This window comes from Sceloporus undulatus, chromosome 4 (genome assembly GCF_019175285.1).
Source record: "Sceloporus undulatus isolate JIND9_A2432 ecotype Alabama chromosome 4, SceUnd_v1.1, whole genome shotgun sequence".
NCBI classification, from domain to species: Eukaryota; Metazoa; Chordata; class Lepidosauria; order Squamata; family Phrynosomatidae; genus Sceloporus; species Sceloporus undulatus.
In genome coordinates this window covers 40702131-40716726 of record NC_056525.1, presented here as the reverse complement: position 1 = coordinate 40716726, position 14596 = coordinate 40702131, and the positions used below count along the sequence as shown (strand labels likewise).

Genomic DNA, 14596 nt, shown 5'->3' with positions numbered 1-14596 from the left:
CGAAATTTAAAAAGAAAATAAACAATAGATTCAAATTAAGTAATATGGACTTGCTCTGAAGCATGTGCGTTCTCCCAAACTATAGTCTACCTTCAATTTGTTTCTTACTTATAGCAACCTCATCATGGGGTTTTCTTTGCAAGATTTGTTCAGAGGATGTTTGCCATTGCCTTCCACCGAGGCTTAGAGAGAACGAATTGCCTGAGGCCATCCAATGGATTTCTGTGGCTGAGTGGAGATTTGAACAGATTTGTAGGCCAATACTCAAATTAGTATATCATGCTGGCTCTCCCAAACTATGAGCAACTTGTAAATGAAGTAAAATGTATTTTCTGTCCAAAAACCAAAGTTTGTTATATCAGGGTTTTTTTTTTTCCATTTTCCAATTACAGTTAATGGGATGGAGAGTACAGTTTCAGAATTCCCCAGGCAATCTCCAAAATGGTCTGAGGCTAACTAGGCTGCGAAATGGCAATCCAACTGAATGCTGTAGTTTGTGTAGCCCCTGAATAGTGGTGGGGTTTAAAAAAAAAATTAAAAAAAAATTAGGATAGTGTTTATATCCTGCCATTTTCTCAGTCTGGGACTCAAGGCAGCTTGTGTACAAAGGTTAAAACTGATACAGCACATTCTGAAAAGCCTTCACAATTGGCCTGCAAAGCCCTGCTGAAACAAAAGTGTCTTCACTGCCTATGGAAGTATAGTAAGGAAGACATCAACCCTTCCCCCATGTTCCAACCAACACTGGATCACAACCAGGGTGTTGATCAAATGTTTAAAGGCAACATGATAGATTTTGCAAACATTAACAGGATATCCACATACTCACAGGAAACAGTCAGGCCTGCAATTTAAACTTTAATCTGTATTTCAGTCTTACAGAACATTATACAGTATTGTACCTTCTTGTGAGGACTGCAGTAGTAAAATAATGGTGTGGGTGGCAAACCAAGTCAACCCATGTGAAGTACTTCTGTTTAGCTTCCTCAAAACTTAACTGCCTTTACTTTGGTGTTGTTCAAACCTTTATTTCTAAAAAAATAATAATAGTCACATTCAATGAATTAACTACGAAATATTATGCCACTTCATCAATATATTCTTTCACTGAACTACTGAATTCAAACCTTGGATTAGAAGCTGCTGGCACACAACAATGCCTTCTGGCGGTTCTATTTCCATAGCTCACATACAGGGTTTTCACTGTTTAAGTCATTTCTGACTTATGGCAGCTTTAAGGTAAACCTATCACAGGGTTTTGGAAATACATGATGATTTCATGTAGTTTGCTCCCCAAACTCCTTCCAGCAAGGGAACAAGGTATCCCCTCTTCAATGGATAGACATACTTTGGACAGTTCTATTTTCTTTAAAACACCACACAACAAGAGGAAAATCACCTACTTCTCTATGTAATGAGAGGGACATAAGTAAGGTGGTGTTATAAGATGCAAACAGTGAATTCAGTTTGATTGTTTTAAATTGTTTTTGACTGTCATTTGATAATCAATTTAATTGTATTTTTATATTACAATGTGTTGTGGTTTTAGATGTAGCAATAGCAATAGCAAGTACATTTCTATACCACTTATCAGTGCACTTAAGCACTCCCTTAGCGGTTTACAATGTGCAACATAATGTATATGTGTTTGCTTAATGTATATGTTTTAATCACATTCTGAACCACCTTGGAACCTAATAATGGGGAAAGGTGGGACTTAAATAAAATATAAATAAATTAATAATTCAGATTGTGATGCATGCAATTGGGCTAGTGGAAATAAGACTTGCTCTCCTTCCCATCAGCTCTTCCAGCCTGCTACACTAACTATTAAGATCCTTACAGAATGAGGTGAGGTATGGTAATTAAAAGATGTTGTCACAGGTAATGCAAACATGTAAGTTGTCCCCAGCTTTACAAATGGCAGAATTCAGATTTCTAGAATAAGGCCCAGTATAGCCAGGTGAAAAGCGCTGGTCTGTATGCGGGGTGAAGGCTAAGCATCCCCCCCTCTCACAATCCTCCCCGTGCTGCCCAGGTGCCATCTTTGCACGCTCCAGTTCAGATGGCACATGCCTTGATGACGTCCCTTTGGCGCAGCGCCCAAATGGGGCGGTGCCAAAGCGGTTTGATCAAGCCGCCCGGCTTTGGCTATGGCACCTCTTCAGAGGCGCAAAAAGGAGCAGGAAAAACTGGCTCCTTTTTGTCCTCTGCGGAGGCTGGATTGGTGTTGTGGTGTGCATTTGCCACCCCTTCCTGTCCATTTGTACAGGGTCTGACTTTTCTTTTCTTTTTTAGTGTGCTTTAGCACTTCTGTTCACAACATCTTTTCAGTGCCCCTTTGGAACCAACGTAGCCAACAGTACTGAAAGGTAAGACAACTGCTTCATCTGAGTATTTTAACTGGTGTTCACAACTGTCTATTTTCCGCTGTAAGAAAGGATACCAAATGGCAGTAACAATAGATTAGTTGCTTATGGTTTATCATTTCAAGACTGTTGAGAATATGTATCTAATTAAGAAGTGTTTAATTTATAATATCAATCATTTAGAGTAAGGACAGGCAACTTGGCGATAGTGGAAGATCCTACCGGCAAACAGACAACTGGACAGCTGCAGCTAATATACATATTTAATTGCTCTCCATAATTTGCATATCATTTTAATGAAGATGGCAGATGCCAAATTACAGTTGACAGATATGTTACAATTGTAGAAGATCCTTAATCTGCAATTATTATTTTTTTAGTATGAAAAGCTTAAATCAACTTGTTGAATTCTGATATACCAACTTATATACAATTAAGAACTCTAGGGGAAAAAAGGAGTTTACACTTTTTAAATCACCTTTTGTGCTCAATCCGTTAGTGTTTTCCATGTCGGTAACATTTACAGTAATAAGAAGCAGGCACATCTATTCAGAATGAAAGCTGGCATTCTCTGGACGCTTACAAGAATTTACAAGATGCATGTTGACCACCCCTACAAAATAACAATTACAACGAAAAGGGGAAAAATGTTACAGAGAAAGACCATTTTAATACAGATATTTTGTATTTCATTTGTTCCTGCTACTCCACTATCAAGTAAAAGGTATATCTAGCTGGCTTTTTGGCTAGGTCTTACTAAATAGCAGCTTAATTTTGTACAACAGTGTTGCTTGTTTTCGATTTTTCTGTTAACACTTTGAAACATCACACAAACCCAAAGGAAACGGAACATAACAGAATTAAAAAGGTGGCCATGTGTTAGGGAGATAAAACTGGCGGTAGATTCTTAAGGTCCATATGCAAGGAGAAACAGACGTATAAATGTCATACAATGGCATATAAAATTTGTATAGATACAGTACAGTTGTAGGTATAGTATTGTGTATAGTGGCTGATGTAGGAAAAAACAAAATGACATATAAAGAAAAAAAAAAGATTTCTCCCACAAGGATATGTATAGATTAATAGAAAGGCACTTATAGGCTCTTGGCACTTTCAAGGCACTTACCTAATCCTATATATAATATTTCATTTTCTGCCAATCAAGACTTGCAAATATACCTCATCATAGACCATCTAGCAAAACTCCAGATTTTGTAGAATATGTACAAGGCCATAAAGAGGTTTCAGCTTTTTGCTTTTATGACTTCAGTACAGTATTATATTTTCCTGAGCAACTGAACTAGTTCAGGCATTCAGTTCTGCCTTTCTCACCTTCCTTGCTTCTCCAATCCCTTGTTACCTTCTTGGACTATTTTAGCACTTCACAGAAACAGTATTGTTTAAACACAACAGAATCATAGGGATGGATAGTAGCCTAGCATTGGGAACCAAGCTCTCATGTTGAACAAAACACAAAAGAGCTGTGCCCTCAATGAGAAGCCACCGTTGAGCTGTTGTAAACATAGTGCATGTCTGTTTTGATCTTCCAAGTAGGGATAGTTGGGACTTGCTTAATTTTGATGTGCTGCTTGGGAGGTGGGTTGTCAAACGGCCTCCTTATTTCTGTTTGTGTTTCTTTCTTATTAGCATGAAAACCAAACAGAACACTTAGGCTGTTAAACAATGCAATCTGGAAAAGTGAGGAACAGAACATCCGTATCCAAGAGTCTTCAGACAGACCCATTACTTCTAGTTCACTTCATCAGCACACACTGGCATTGTTTAGTCACATTAGTGGCAGAAGGGATTCAACCTCGCCTACTGGGCCAAAGGAACAGTGGTAGATGTTAAACACTGTTGAAAATTATTCTGGCTACCTCCCTGGGAAATTGACTGACTTTGCAGCATAGCATTCTAGCCTTACACAGCAGGAAAGCAATCTGTAAAAAGGCCAGTTAATTGTCACAGACAGATATGTAAAGGGTGCTGTTGTGGTGGGATCAGAGTTTGATTTGTCTTATGGCAAATCTGTGCTCTGTGAATTGCAGACAAAGTTTCACACAGTTTGTTAGAAAAAACTTGGTATTACTATTCTGGAGATGGAGAACAGAAAATATATGGAAGTTAAGGAAAGATATTGCAGGCACGGTTAAAAGTATCCTAAGTCTCTAGCTAGAAATAATTACTGGCAGTTGTTTGAGAAGCGGGCAATAGAAAATAGGGACATTGCATGGAGGCAACAAAAATGTGTTTTGGTGAGGGCTGGAGGAATTCAGTGAAAGCCAAAGAAGACGGCCCATGTTGAGGAATTTGTCCTTTCATAATTATGCCATATGACAGGGAGTTTGTTGGCATAGTGGTTTGCAATTTTTTACATGGGGTAGTTAAGACTCAAACAATCAAAAGACAGTCATATACAAATAATCTGATCAAGACTGATGCTTAAGGATATATGGATATACGATATATGGATGCCAAAGAAACAAATAGTGCAGAGAAATGGGGTGGGGAACAGATGACAAAAATATTACAAATACTCAACAACAGAATGTTCCTATAATTTTAGAAAAATCATTGGCCCAGAGATTAAAAAATAAATTAAATCATCAGAAGATGGTTAGCAACTAAAGACAAAAAGAAATTCAGTGAAAAACCTCAACCAGTCTTTTTTTTTTTAGAAAATAAAAACCATGTTTTACAATACTTTAAATGCTCTTTAACCAGCATCTTCCCATTATACAGCTAGAATGTCTAAACAACATATATAGAAGAGCACACATCCATACCACTGAGAAGGGACTACAGTAGATCATGTACCTGCACTTTGGATACACTTTCTCCACAGCAGACCTACAGAACTCATGACGACTATTCTAAAGTGAAACAAGAACTGAGGTCAGATACTATAATTTATAAGGTGGGACATTTCAGATCTAGTGAATGCATGGATAGGATATATACTTATACTGAAGCAGAGAGATGCATAAACAGGAAGTAATACCGATATTTTGGGAACGATGGAACTCAATGTTTCCAAAATCCTCCCTTCCTTATTTAGTCTTGCACCATTCTTTTTGAATCACCTTATATTTACATTTTGTTGAATGTGCTTCAAGCTGTTTTCAAACTCTTTTTAAAAAACAAAACACCACAGTGCCATTCTTTCCACCTTGTGCAAGGCTAATGCAGGAAAATCTCTTGTAACCAAGCCAAATGATATAGCTATATTTTCATTTATTTGACTAATTATCTGAGTAATTCTTAAATATTTTCTAGCTTTCTTTACATATAAAAATGTAGATGACTGGAGGTAGTCATCTATTACCTATTGTTACATGAAATGCTACCCATTGTAACCTAAAACATTGCCTCCTTCTGAATGCCACTGATTTGCAACTCATCATAATAGAAACTTCAGAATGAAGGTTTGATGGAACTCCAGTGACCAGTTGCAATGTCATTTTATCAGCCTGTCTAGTTGCTACTGGATGTTTTCTACAGCAGAGGCTTGAAGAACTTCGAACATTGTAGGACTCTGAATTAGTAATTCTGTTTTTTATATCTGAAGGGTCTATAGATAATTCTCATTGTTTATCACATGGTGTGGTTGTAAATATATTTATCACATGGTGTTGTTATAAATATAATTTGGAATATGAAATTCTAGGATTGCTTTCACTGTTTGCAACATACAGTACTTAGGGATACATAGTACCCAGATACCCTACCATTCTCTCCCTTGTCACTTTGGTAGTTACTTATGAAACCTTCCTGGTGTAGTGTTCAAAGACAGTGTGATGGCAGGGTCATTTTAATGGTCCATTTATAAATTTGGTTCTGTGACAGCAGATTGCTAATCAACAGCATTTTAAGCAAAGATATTCTTAGAGCCAAAGTGTAATTTTCCAACAGTTGTAGTTGTGTATATAGCAGAGACAGTTGTAGTTGTGTATACGGTAACTGCATCTTTGGTTTCAGATGAAAAGAACTAAAACAAAGAAAAGTATTCCAACATTACAGAAACACAAACACCCCACCAATAATGAGGAACATCATAACAAATGTAGATAATTCATTTGCTGCCGTCACCACCACCATACTTCATCTTTGACTCTTGAACCTGGAATGTATGACCAATAAATCTCAGGCATTTCTATACAATGTTGATTATATTTTTAAAAAAGCTACCATAGGATGCATGTATCTTTAGCAAACTCTAGCTCTGCTTCTTGCCTTTTAAAAAATATTAACTTAGATCCAGTACAGATTGCCGCTTTGCAGCGGCGTGGGTCCGAAATTAGGGCTCGGGAGAGTGGAGCACCCGCATGCTCTGTGCTTTCCCTGCACCATTTTTGGGTGTGCATGCGTTCAGATGGTGCGCATGCTGATGACATGCCTTGTGCGCTGCGTCCAAACAGCGCAACGCACAAGCGACGTCACCACACCGCTCCAGGGTGCTAATGGCACCTTGGCAGCGGCATGGAAAATGAGCTGTGTTCCGCAGCTCATTTTTGGAGTGGATTGTTGCTGCGCCTGTGCAGTTGCGGTGACAATGATCCAGGAGAAACGTCTCTTCTCATCTACACAGCCCCTTAGTCTTTTTTTAAAATGCACCTTTACAGGTTGTTATATATCCTTAAAACAGAAATAGAAAATATGGAAAGAAGATAAATCAAAGGTTTTCAAGTACCATGTTTACAGAGACAAAATCCTAAATCTTTATATATTACTATCTGTCATGGAGACAACTGTCTTGTTTTTGCAATTGCTCACTGAGGAAGCAGGGAAGGATTCAGTGCATGTAAGCAACCAGAGAGTTAGTTACATCATCTGGCATTTCAGCATTATGTAAGATACTATAATTTTTCAAGTATTTAAATGAACTGTTTATAGCTTATTTTTCCATCTGCAAAGCAGTTCCACAGTTATTTAGAAAATGAAAGGCGAAGTTTCTTCCATTTTCATAGAATCACTGAGTTGGAAGAGACAAGGGCCATCCAGTCCAACCCCCTGCCATGCAGTAAATCACAATCAAAGCATTTTGGACCAGTGCACTTAGGAGCATGTTTTCCCAACCACAAAGCAATTCTACAACTCTTTATTTTAGACAAGGAAATATGGTCTTTTGCAGAACAAAGAAACATTTTAGACAACTTTGCTTGCAATGACCCCTTTTCAAGCTGTAATCAACAAAATCCAGCAGCTAACACAAAACACTATGGCCAGACTGAAGTAGAGATTCACATTAAACACTAACCACAGTAAATTTTCAGAAAAATCTGTACAGGTAAAAGTAAGTATTGCTGCTGGAATGTGCCATTATGCAAAAATCTTTCAAGACTGTTTGGCAGCAGGTCTTTTGTTATATACAAGAAAGTCAGAAACATCATGCCAGACATTACTGTCATCATACAGGTAGGTCATGGAGGATTGCAATGATGGTTGTAGAGTGTGTCGGTGATACTCAAAGAGCCAGAGAACAATCCCCCAAACCAGGGAAGCAAAGAGTGGGAAAGGATCTTGTTTTGGCTCTGGGATGTAACCTTTCTCCACTGCCAGTCGAGACAAACCAAACAGGATGCGAGACAACAGGTACATGTTTATCTGTGTGGGGGGAAATGTGAATGTTGTAAGACAAATAATATATGTCAAAAGCCAAATTATTTCAAGCAGTCTTTCGCTCACATCATCACAATTGTTATACCAATTTATTTTCTATTACAGCATTTTTGGATTCTCTTCACTGGAATGCTGGCATTTTAACATGGATTCATATACATCTGTTATAAAATATAGTTGCTTGAAAAAAGGACTGCATGTGCAACCTTGGCTCAATTGCAATGTTACTATTTTCTTCCAATTTTACCTGCCTGAAAAGTACACTTCCTGAAGAGAAGTCATATGTAATTGCATTTGTTCTACATAATTGAAAACTGCTTTGAATCCACTTTTGTGGGGAAATGTGGCCTACATACCGAATAAACAAACTTTTCCCTGGAGTCCCAATTCTCCCCGCCCCTGGCTTGGCAATGGCAATATAAACAGATTATTTTTCTGCCATATATGTCTAGTTTTGCAAAAAATATCATGAACTGCAATTTTTCAGAAACAACATATTGGGCCAGGAAGAGAGAGAGGTTGCTCCATTATACCAGAGGATTAAAAAAGAATGGTACAAAAGTAAAACTGTTCTTATTCAGTCTTGCACCATTGTTTTTGAATCACTTTGTATTTACACACTGAATGCCTGATCAAAATAGGCAGCTAAGCAATGCAAGGGAGACCTCCTAATGTTCTGCTATAACAACTTCTTTCCCATCATTATTATCATTAGCACTTCAATGAATAGAACACAGCAGAGTATGGAGTAGTTCATTTTATTGTGCCTAAAAGCTTTAACTGGAAGGGCATAAACAGAAATTCAGAACAGAAGAGCAAAATAAAGCAACATCAATCATTTTTATCACTTGATTGTAATTATGCATTGGATGGGCAGAAACAGAAATCCAGCAGAACACAACAAAGTTGCTTACCTGGCTGTTAATATTATTATTTTCCCCAAACACTAACCAGCCTCCAATGCAGGCTGCAAGAAAGGAGTGAAAAGGAATCTTCTTCCCCTGCACTCGCAACTGTAAGGCCATCAGACCCTTGTATGTGAATACAAAGTAGGCCAGGTTTCTGGAATGAGTATAAGTAGCCCGAATAATGGCTTTCAATTTCTCCCCTAAACTGAAGAGAAGAAATTAAGAATTATTATTACACATAATAAACTATACAAACAGTCCAAATAGCCATAATTCATTGTGTGCCAATAGCAAAATACTACTGACACATATTTAAAGTTAGTGAGAATTAAAAAGAGAATATATTCATACCCATATCAATCTGCAGATTTAGTCAGCCTTGAAGCTTTAGAAATTCCCATAACTAATACAGTAGCTTCTAGTACAACTTTAAAGACTAACGCCTCTATTAAGTCATATGCATTTGTGAATTAAGAGTCCCCATTATCAGGCATATGAAGATATATACTAAATTCATGGTTTTATATGTGCGTGCACACACACACACACACACACACACACACACGATGGAGGAACAAGAGTGGTAAACTGTGAGGTTACAAAGTAATAAAACATGAGATTTTTTTTTGTGAAGTCCCACACTTAGGACTCAAGGATACTCAAAACAGATTTTTTAAAAATGTTATACATAAAACCAACAATGATTGAAATCCTATATGGATCAGCACAGTATAGTAATTCCATATGTGAACCTATGCTAGCCTGAGCCATATACCAGCCCCTGGACTTAGCAAGCAGCCTCAGAAGCCCTCCCTTCATGGCTATTCTGTGACTAATGGGAACTGAACAGAGCACTGGAGTGTCTGTCTGTGTCCCCTTAGCCACCTTTAGTTATAAAGATGTTACAAAGATGTAGTCAGATACATCTCTGATCCTGTGGGTTCCACATGAGCCACAGAACGATTAGTCCAGTGGGTAGGTTCCAAGGCTGTATGGAAAGCTGTGGGGAGGAACCTCTGGGTTCTGAGAAGGAAGGGGGAATACCAAGTTCACAGCACCAACAAATGATCAAACATAATCTTGGGGATCACATTTCCATGAGTACAGTGAAAACAAAAAGATGAGACAACAAATACCAACATAAGTCTTTTAAATCTTATTCTCAGTAATTAATCCCTAGAATATGCATTAAAGCTTTTATATATATTGGGGGGGGGGGAGGCATAACAGAGCTGGGAAACCAACGAACAGTGATATCGGTGGGGAAGGAGATGGACAATCTGGGGACCCTGAAGGACTGGATTTGGACCCACAGTCAGATATTCTCCACATCCAGTATAGATTGATTTGTTTGTCTTACTTGGAATTCAGACATGCATTTTAATGGCATCTAATATTAAAATTACATGCATGATTTTTCAGTAGAAAGCCTCCCTGAACTAACGGGACTCAGGCAGCTATTCTATATACAGCTTCTGGAAGTAAATGCCACTGACTTCAGTGGGCCTACTTTGTTCTGGGAAGACATACACAGTATTGCACTGTTACTTCCAAACTGCTAGTGCTGACTTTGGATAGCACCTAAAATTTTATGAGATGAGACACGAAAAAGGACTTGCTTCTAAATATTCATGCATATATTGATGGTTTAGGCTGACCTCCTAAATTCATTTACTACCAAGTAAATCCTTAATGAAAGTTTGGTTTGAATAATACCAGTAAGATGGCAACAACCTTATAAAAGTATTACTGGTAGTCTCTTAATTACAAATAAAAACAGATAACTCGTCTAATATAAGAAGAAAAAGTTAATCTGTCAAAAAGACAGAGTGAAAAAAGCACGTGAAAAATACATAGCAATGGATTCAACATGTTCAGAAAGCATTATTTTTAATAACTACAAGAGCTTAACTTCACATGCCCTTATAAATAAATCAAATCATGCTTATAAATAAATGGTTCATAGATTTCAGACCAACAGAGATGTACCTTCCACTCCTGAAGAGAAATGTCATTACCAACGCATGAGGGGCACGGATTTTTGCTCCATAACTGCCAAAAGGGAAAAAAGAAAATACATAAAATACACAAAAAATAATGTTTCAATGTTATTTTGTTCTATGAATATGTGTCTCATTAGCCATAAAGCAGCCACGTCTGCAGAGAAAACATCTCTATTATATGTTAGGCAAACAGGTTGCACAAGCTGGCTGGACTTGCTCTACAAGTAACTTTCTTCAGTAGGAGAATAAGAACATGTTGTAGTAGCAAGAGAAGTTTAAAATGGCTGCTTAGCACAGTACGCAAGTCTGAAATTTTAAACTTTACAACCTTGCTGTAAAAAAGTATTATTTGTGCTCTGACTTGCTTTAGTTGAACTTACTTTCCAGCACATTTACAATTTTCTTTAAAATGGAAATCACTGGACATCTAACATTTCACAGACAAGTAAAATAACATCCTTGCTCCAAGGTAATTAACTATGTAAAGCAAGAGAAGAGTGACTAAAACAAGACTTATCAAAAGCTTACAATGCAAATACAAATGGGCATACTCTGAAAGCTACTAGATGGCTAGAATTAAGACACAAATATCCTTCAGAAAAGCTCCCTATGGGTAAATCAAATGGAAAATACACAGTTGGCCAGATATAATACTGAAATCCTTAAGGGTATAAATGTCAAAACACTTTGAGATGAGAGAAGCAGAAGCCAGGCTATGGCAAACTTTAGACATCAGAGAAAGCTCAGATGCAAAATGAAACTGTGTGTTAGTCAAAAGAATGAAATGGTAGTTTAACACAATCACAGCAGCTGAAGCAGGTGGGTTGTTTTTAACAAATAAACTGGGGAATGGTGGGATAGGAACGGTAAAAGTTCTGGTAAAGTATCGCCCGACTGTAGATTTTGGTGTTATTGGAGTAGATAGTAAAGAACAGATGACTTTTAGAGATATAGGATATAAAGACAAAGGCAAGAGGATTCAGCAGCAATTCAGGTTCATTGAATATCATCATCCTCGTTTTTATCTTTATTGATTCCTCCTCTTTCTCTGGGAGGCAGCTTAGAAATTAAAACAATTACAATACAGTATAGTGAAAACATACAAACTGCCAGGGCAGCTCAAGTGGTGTCCAACTCTGCCGTGAGGATGCAGCCATAGCCAGAGGCTCTTTCCCCCGATTGTTTGTGTTTTAAAACCACCTTTGTTAATAGTTGTAAGCCGCCTTGAGACCCAGCCTCAGGAAAAGAGGGTAGAGGAATGAATAAACGAATAATGGCAATGCTGATGGTGGCAACCACAAGGCCCCGGCCGGGATGGAAACCCAAGCTAAGGATTGGCTCTTAATTACGATTGGTCCTTAATGCGAATCAGAGGGCATCTGGCCCAGTCCCCATCCCAAGTGGCTACATAAAGCAGGATGAAGAGATGTCATAAGCCCAGAGGAGGACAAGGAGCCAAAAATGTAGGACTTCCAAGAAAATGTAGGACTCGGCCAAATAAAAGCTCGAAACGCTCGCATCGGTAGCAATTCATGCTTCTTAGTCAGGCTCAGAATGGAGGACATTCTGGAATTCCTCCTGGACAGAAAAAAAGGCGCTAAAGTACTTCTATGAATATAAAACTCATGCTTCTTAGTGCTGCTCAAAATGGAGGAGAGTCCTCCTGGAAAGGAATGCTAAAAAGCGCTCCTCTAAATGTAAATCCGTTTCGGAATGCCTCCCTCCCGGACAGAAGAGGCTGAAATGGAGGACGCGCCCGGTCGCCCTGCCAGAAGCCCTTAGGCCGGCGCAGCGCGCGCGAGAGAGAGGCCGCCTCCCCTCGCCCCTCGCCCCGCCTTACACGGCTCCGTTGCGGAAGCCCTTCAGGACAGCCAGCGCCGCCCGGTATCTGCGCTGCTGCAGGAGGGAGTTGAGCGCGTAGAGCGCGGTCCTCAGCATCGCCTTGGCCCCCATGGTCGCCGGCCAGAGCACCCCACTTCCGGTCCCCCAAGCGCCAAGGGACCGGAAGTGGAGTCCAACGAATGGAGTCCGGGCGGAAGACGCGCCCCGCCAACTGGGGTTCCGGAGAAAGGCAGACGAGGAGAGGATACTGTTATTAATACCATCATTCTCATTCTTAATGTTGGTGATACTAGTAGTAGATCTAGTGTGCGTGTCTTTGTCTATGGGTTTTAAATTTATGTGTGTGTATAAATATACACATGCTCGTATCTATAGATAGATATACACACGTGTATGTTTACACACACACACATATACACGTGTGTCTGCATGTATATATATGTGTGTGTGTATTTACACATACATCTATATATATATACACACACGTGTGTATGTGTATAAATATAAACATACTCATATCTAGATAGATGTATATATATACATGTATATCAAGATATCTATATATATATATACGTGTGTGTGTGCATGTATATATACAGTATACATATGTATGTATGTGTGTATAAATATACACATACTCATATATACACACACACAGACAACAACTATATCCCACTGTTGTGGGCAGCCTATATGTAGGGGTAGACAGATACATACGCATATATAGATATATGTACACCCCCCACACACACACACATCTACATTTGCTGCTGTTATGTGCCTTCAAGTCGTTAAGGAGACCATAAGGCAAACCTATCATGGGGTTTATATCTGCAGATATACATACGTACATACACACACGCATACATTGTTGTTGTGTGCCTTCAAGGCGACTCTTATCATGGGGGTTTCTTGGAAAGATTTCTTCAGAGGAGGTTTGCCATTGCCATCCTCTGAGGCTGAGAGAGTGTGACTTGCCAAAGGTCACCCAGTGGGTTTCATGGCTGAGCTGGAATTTGAGTCCTGGTCTCCAGAGCCAAAGTTCAACAGTGAAACCACTACGCAACACAGGCTCCCTACACAAACACAAACTCCTCCCCTATATATGGACACATAGACACACACAGACACATATATTTATATGTAAACACACACATATATCCATGCATCCATAAATACTGTACACACACACACACACACACACACATCAACAAGTTTAATGATTAGTCAGCTGACCATATCAATGGAATACTAAATACAATTACAAAATATAAAACACAAGATAAAAAATACCAAAATATCCGCATACATACAAAGATAAAACTGGATCACACCTAAAACTCATAGAGGGGGTTAAAACAGATACAGACTAAATAAAATCAAATTTAATAAAATGGGATACAAAATAAAACAGTCTAAGATAAAACTGGCTAAAAGAGTGGGGGATAACAGTAAAACACACACATACACTCTTTAAAATCTATCTATCCATCTCCAATGCAGATCTTTCTGCACGCACACACATGCACTAATGGAGCACTGAACATTTACATTCAATTCAATGCTAAAGTCGAATCCAACATGTCAGAAGTCTAATATGTTATCAAGTCTGCAATGTAGAACTACATGAAAATCAAAATATTCAGTCATGATCCATGGGGACAGCTATGTTTCTTAATGTGTGTATCAGCACATTTTTTTGCACATTGCAAAAATAAGAATAATGACATTTTCCCCAGACCATAAGATCTAAATGTAGAAGAGCCCCAGCCCCTCTTTTTGCTCTAAGATTTGGTCTTATTTCATAATTTTATTTTTTAAATCCTGTGGAGCACGGCTGCTTCCAAATCAA

General features: G+C 38.5%; 1 protein-coding gene across 3 annotated transcripts; it reads right to left on the bottom strand.

Annotated features, from left to right (window-relative positions):
* Positions 1-2847: 2847 nt before the first annotated feature.
* On the bottom strand, positions 2848-12907 carry PXMP4 (peroxisomal membrane protein 4). 3 transcript variants are annotated; one of them, XM_042463890.1, is made up of 6 exons: positions 12743-12907; positions 10889-10951; positions 8906-9104; positions 7786-7976; positions 5190-5245; positions 2848-2982 (listed from the first exon to the last, which is right to left on the bottom strand). In XM_042463890.1, the coding sequence occupies exons 1-6, from the start codon at positions 12853-12855 to the stop codon at positions 2915-2917; spliced, it is 690 nt and encodes a 229-aa protein (XP_042319824.1). In that variant the 5' UTR covers positions 12856-12907; the 3' UTR covers positions 2848-2914. The 3 variants fall into 3 exon arrangements, 2 of the variants coding, with proteins under 2 accessions (XP_042319824.1, XP_042319825.1); XR_006103568.1 differs by having other exon boundaries at positions 5190-7976; positions 12743-12904; XM_042463891.1 differs by having other exon boundaries at positions 2848-7976; positions 12743-12904.
* Positions 12908-14596: the final 1689 nt, after the last annotated feature.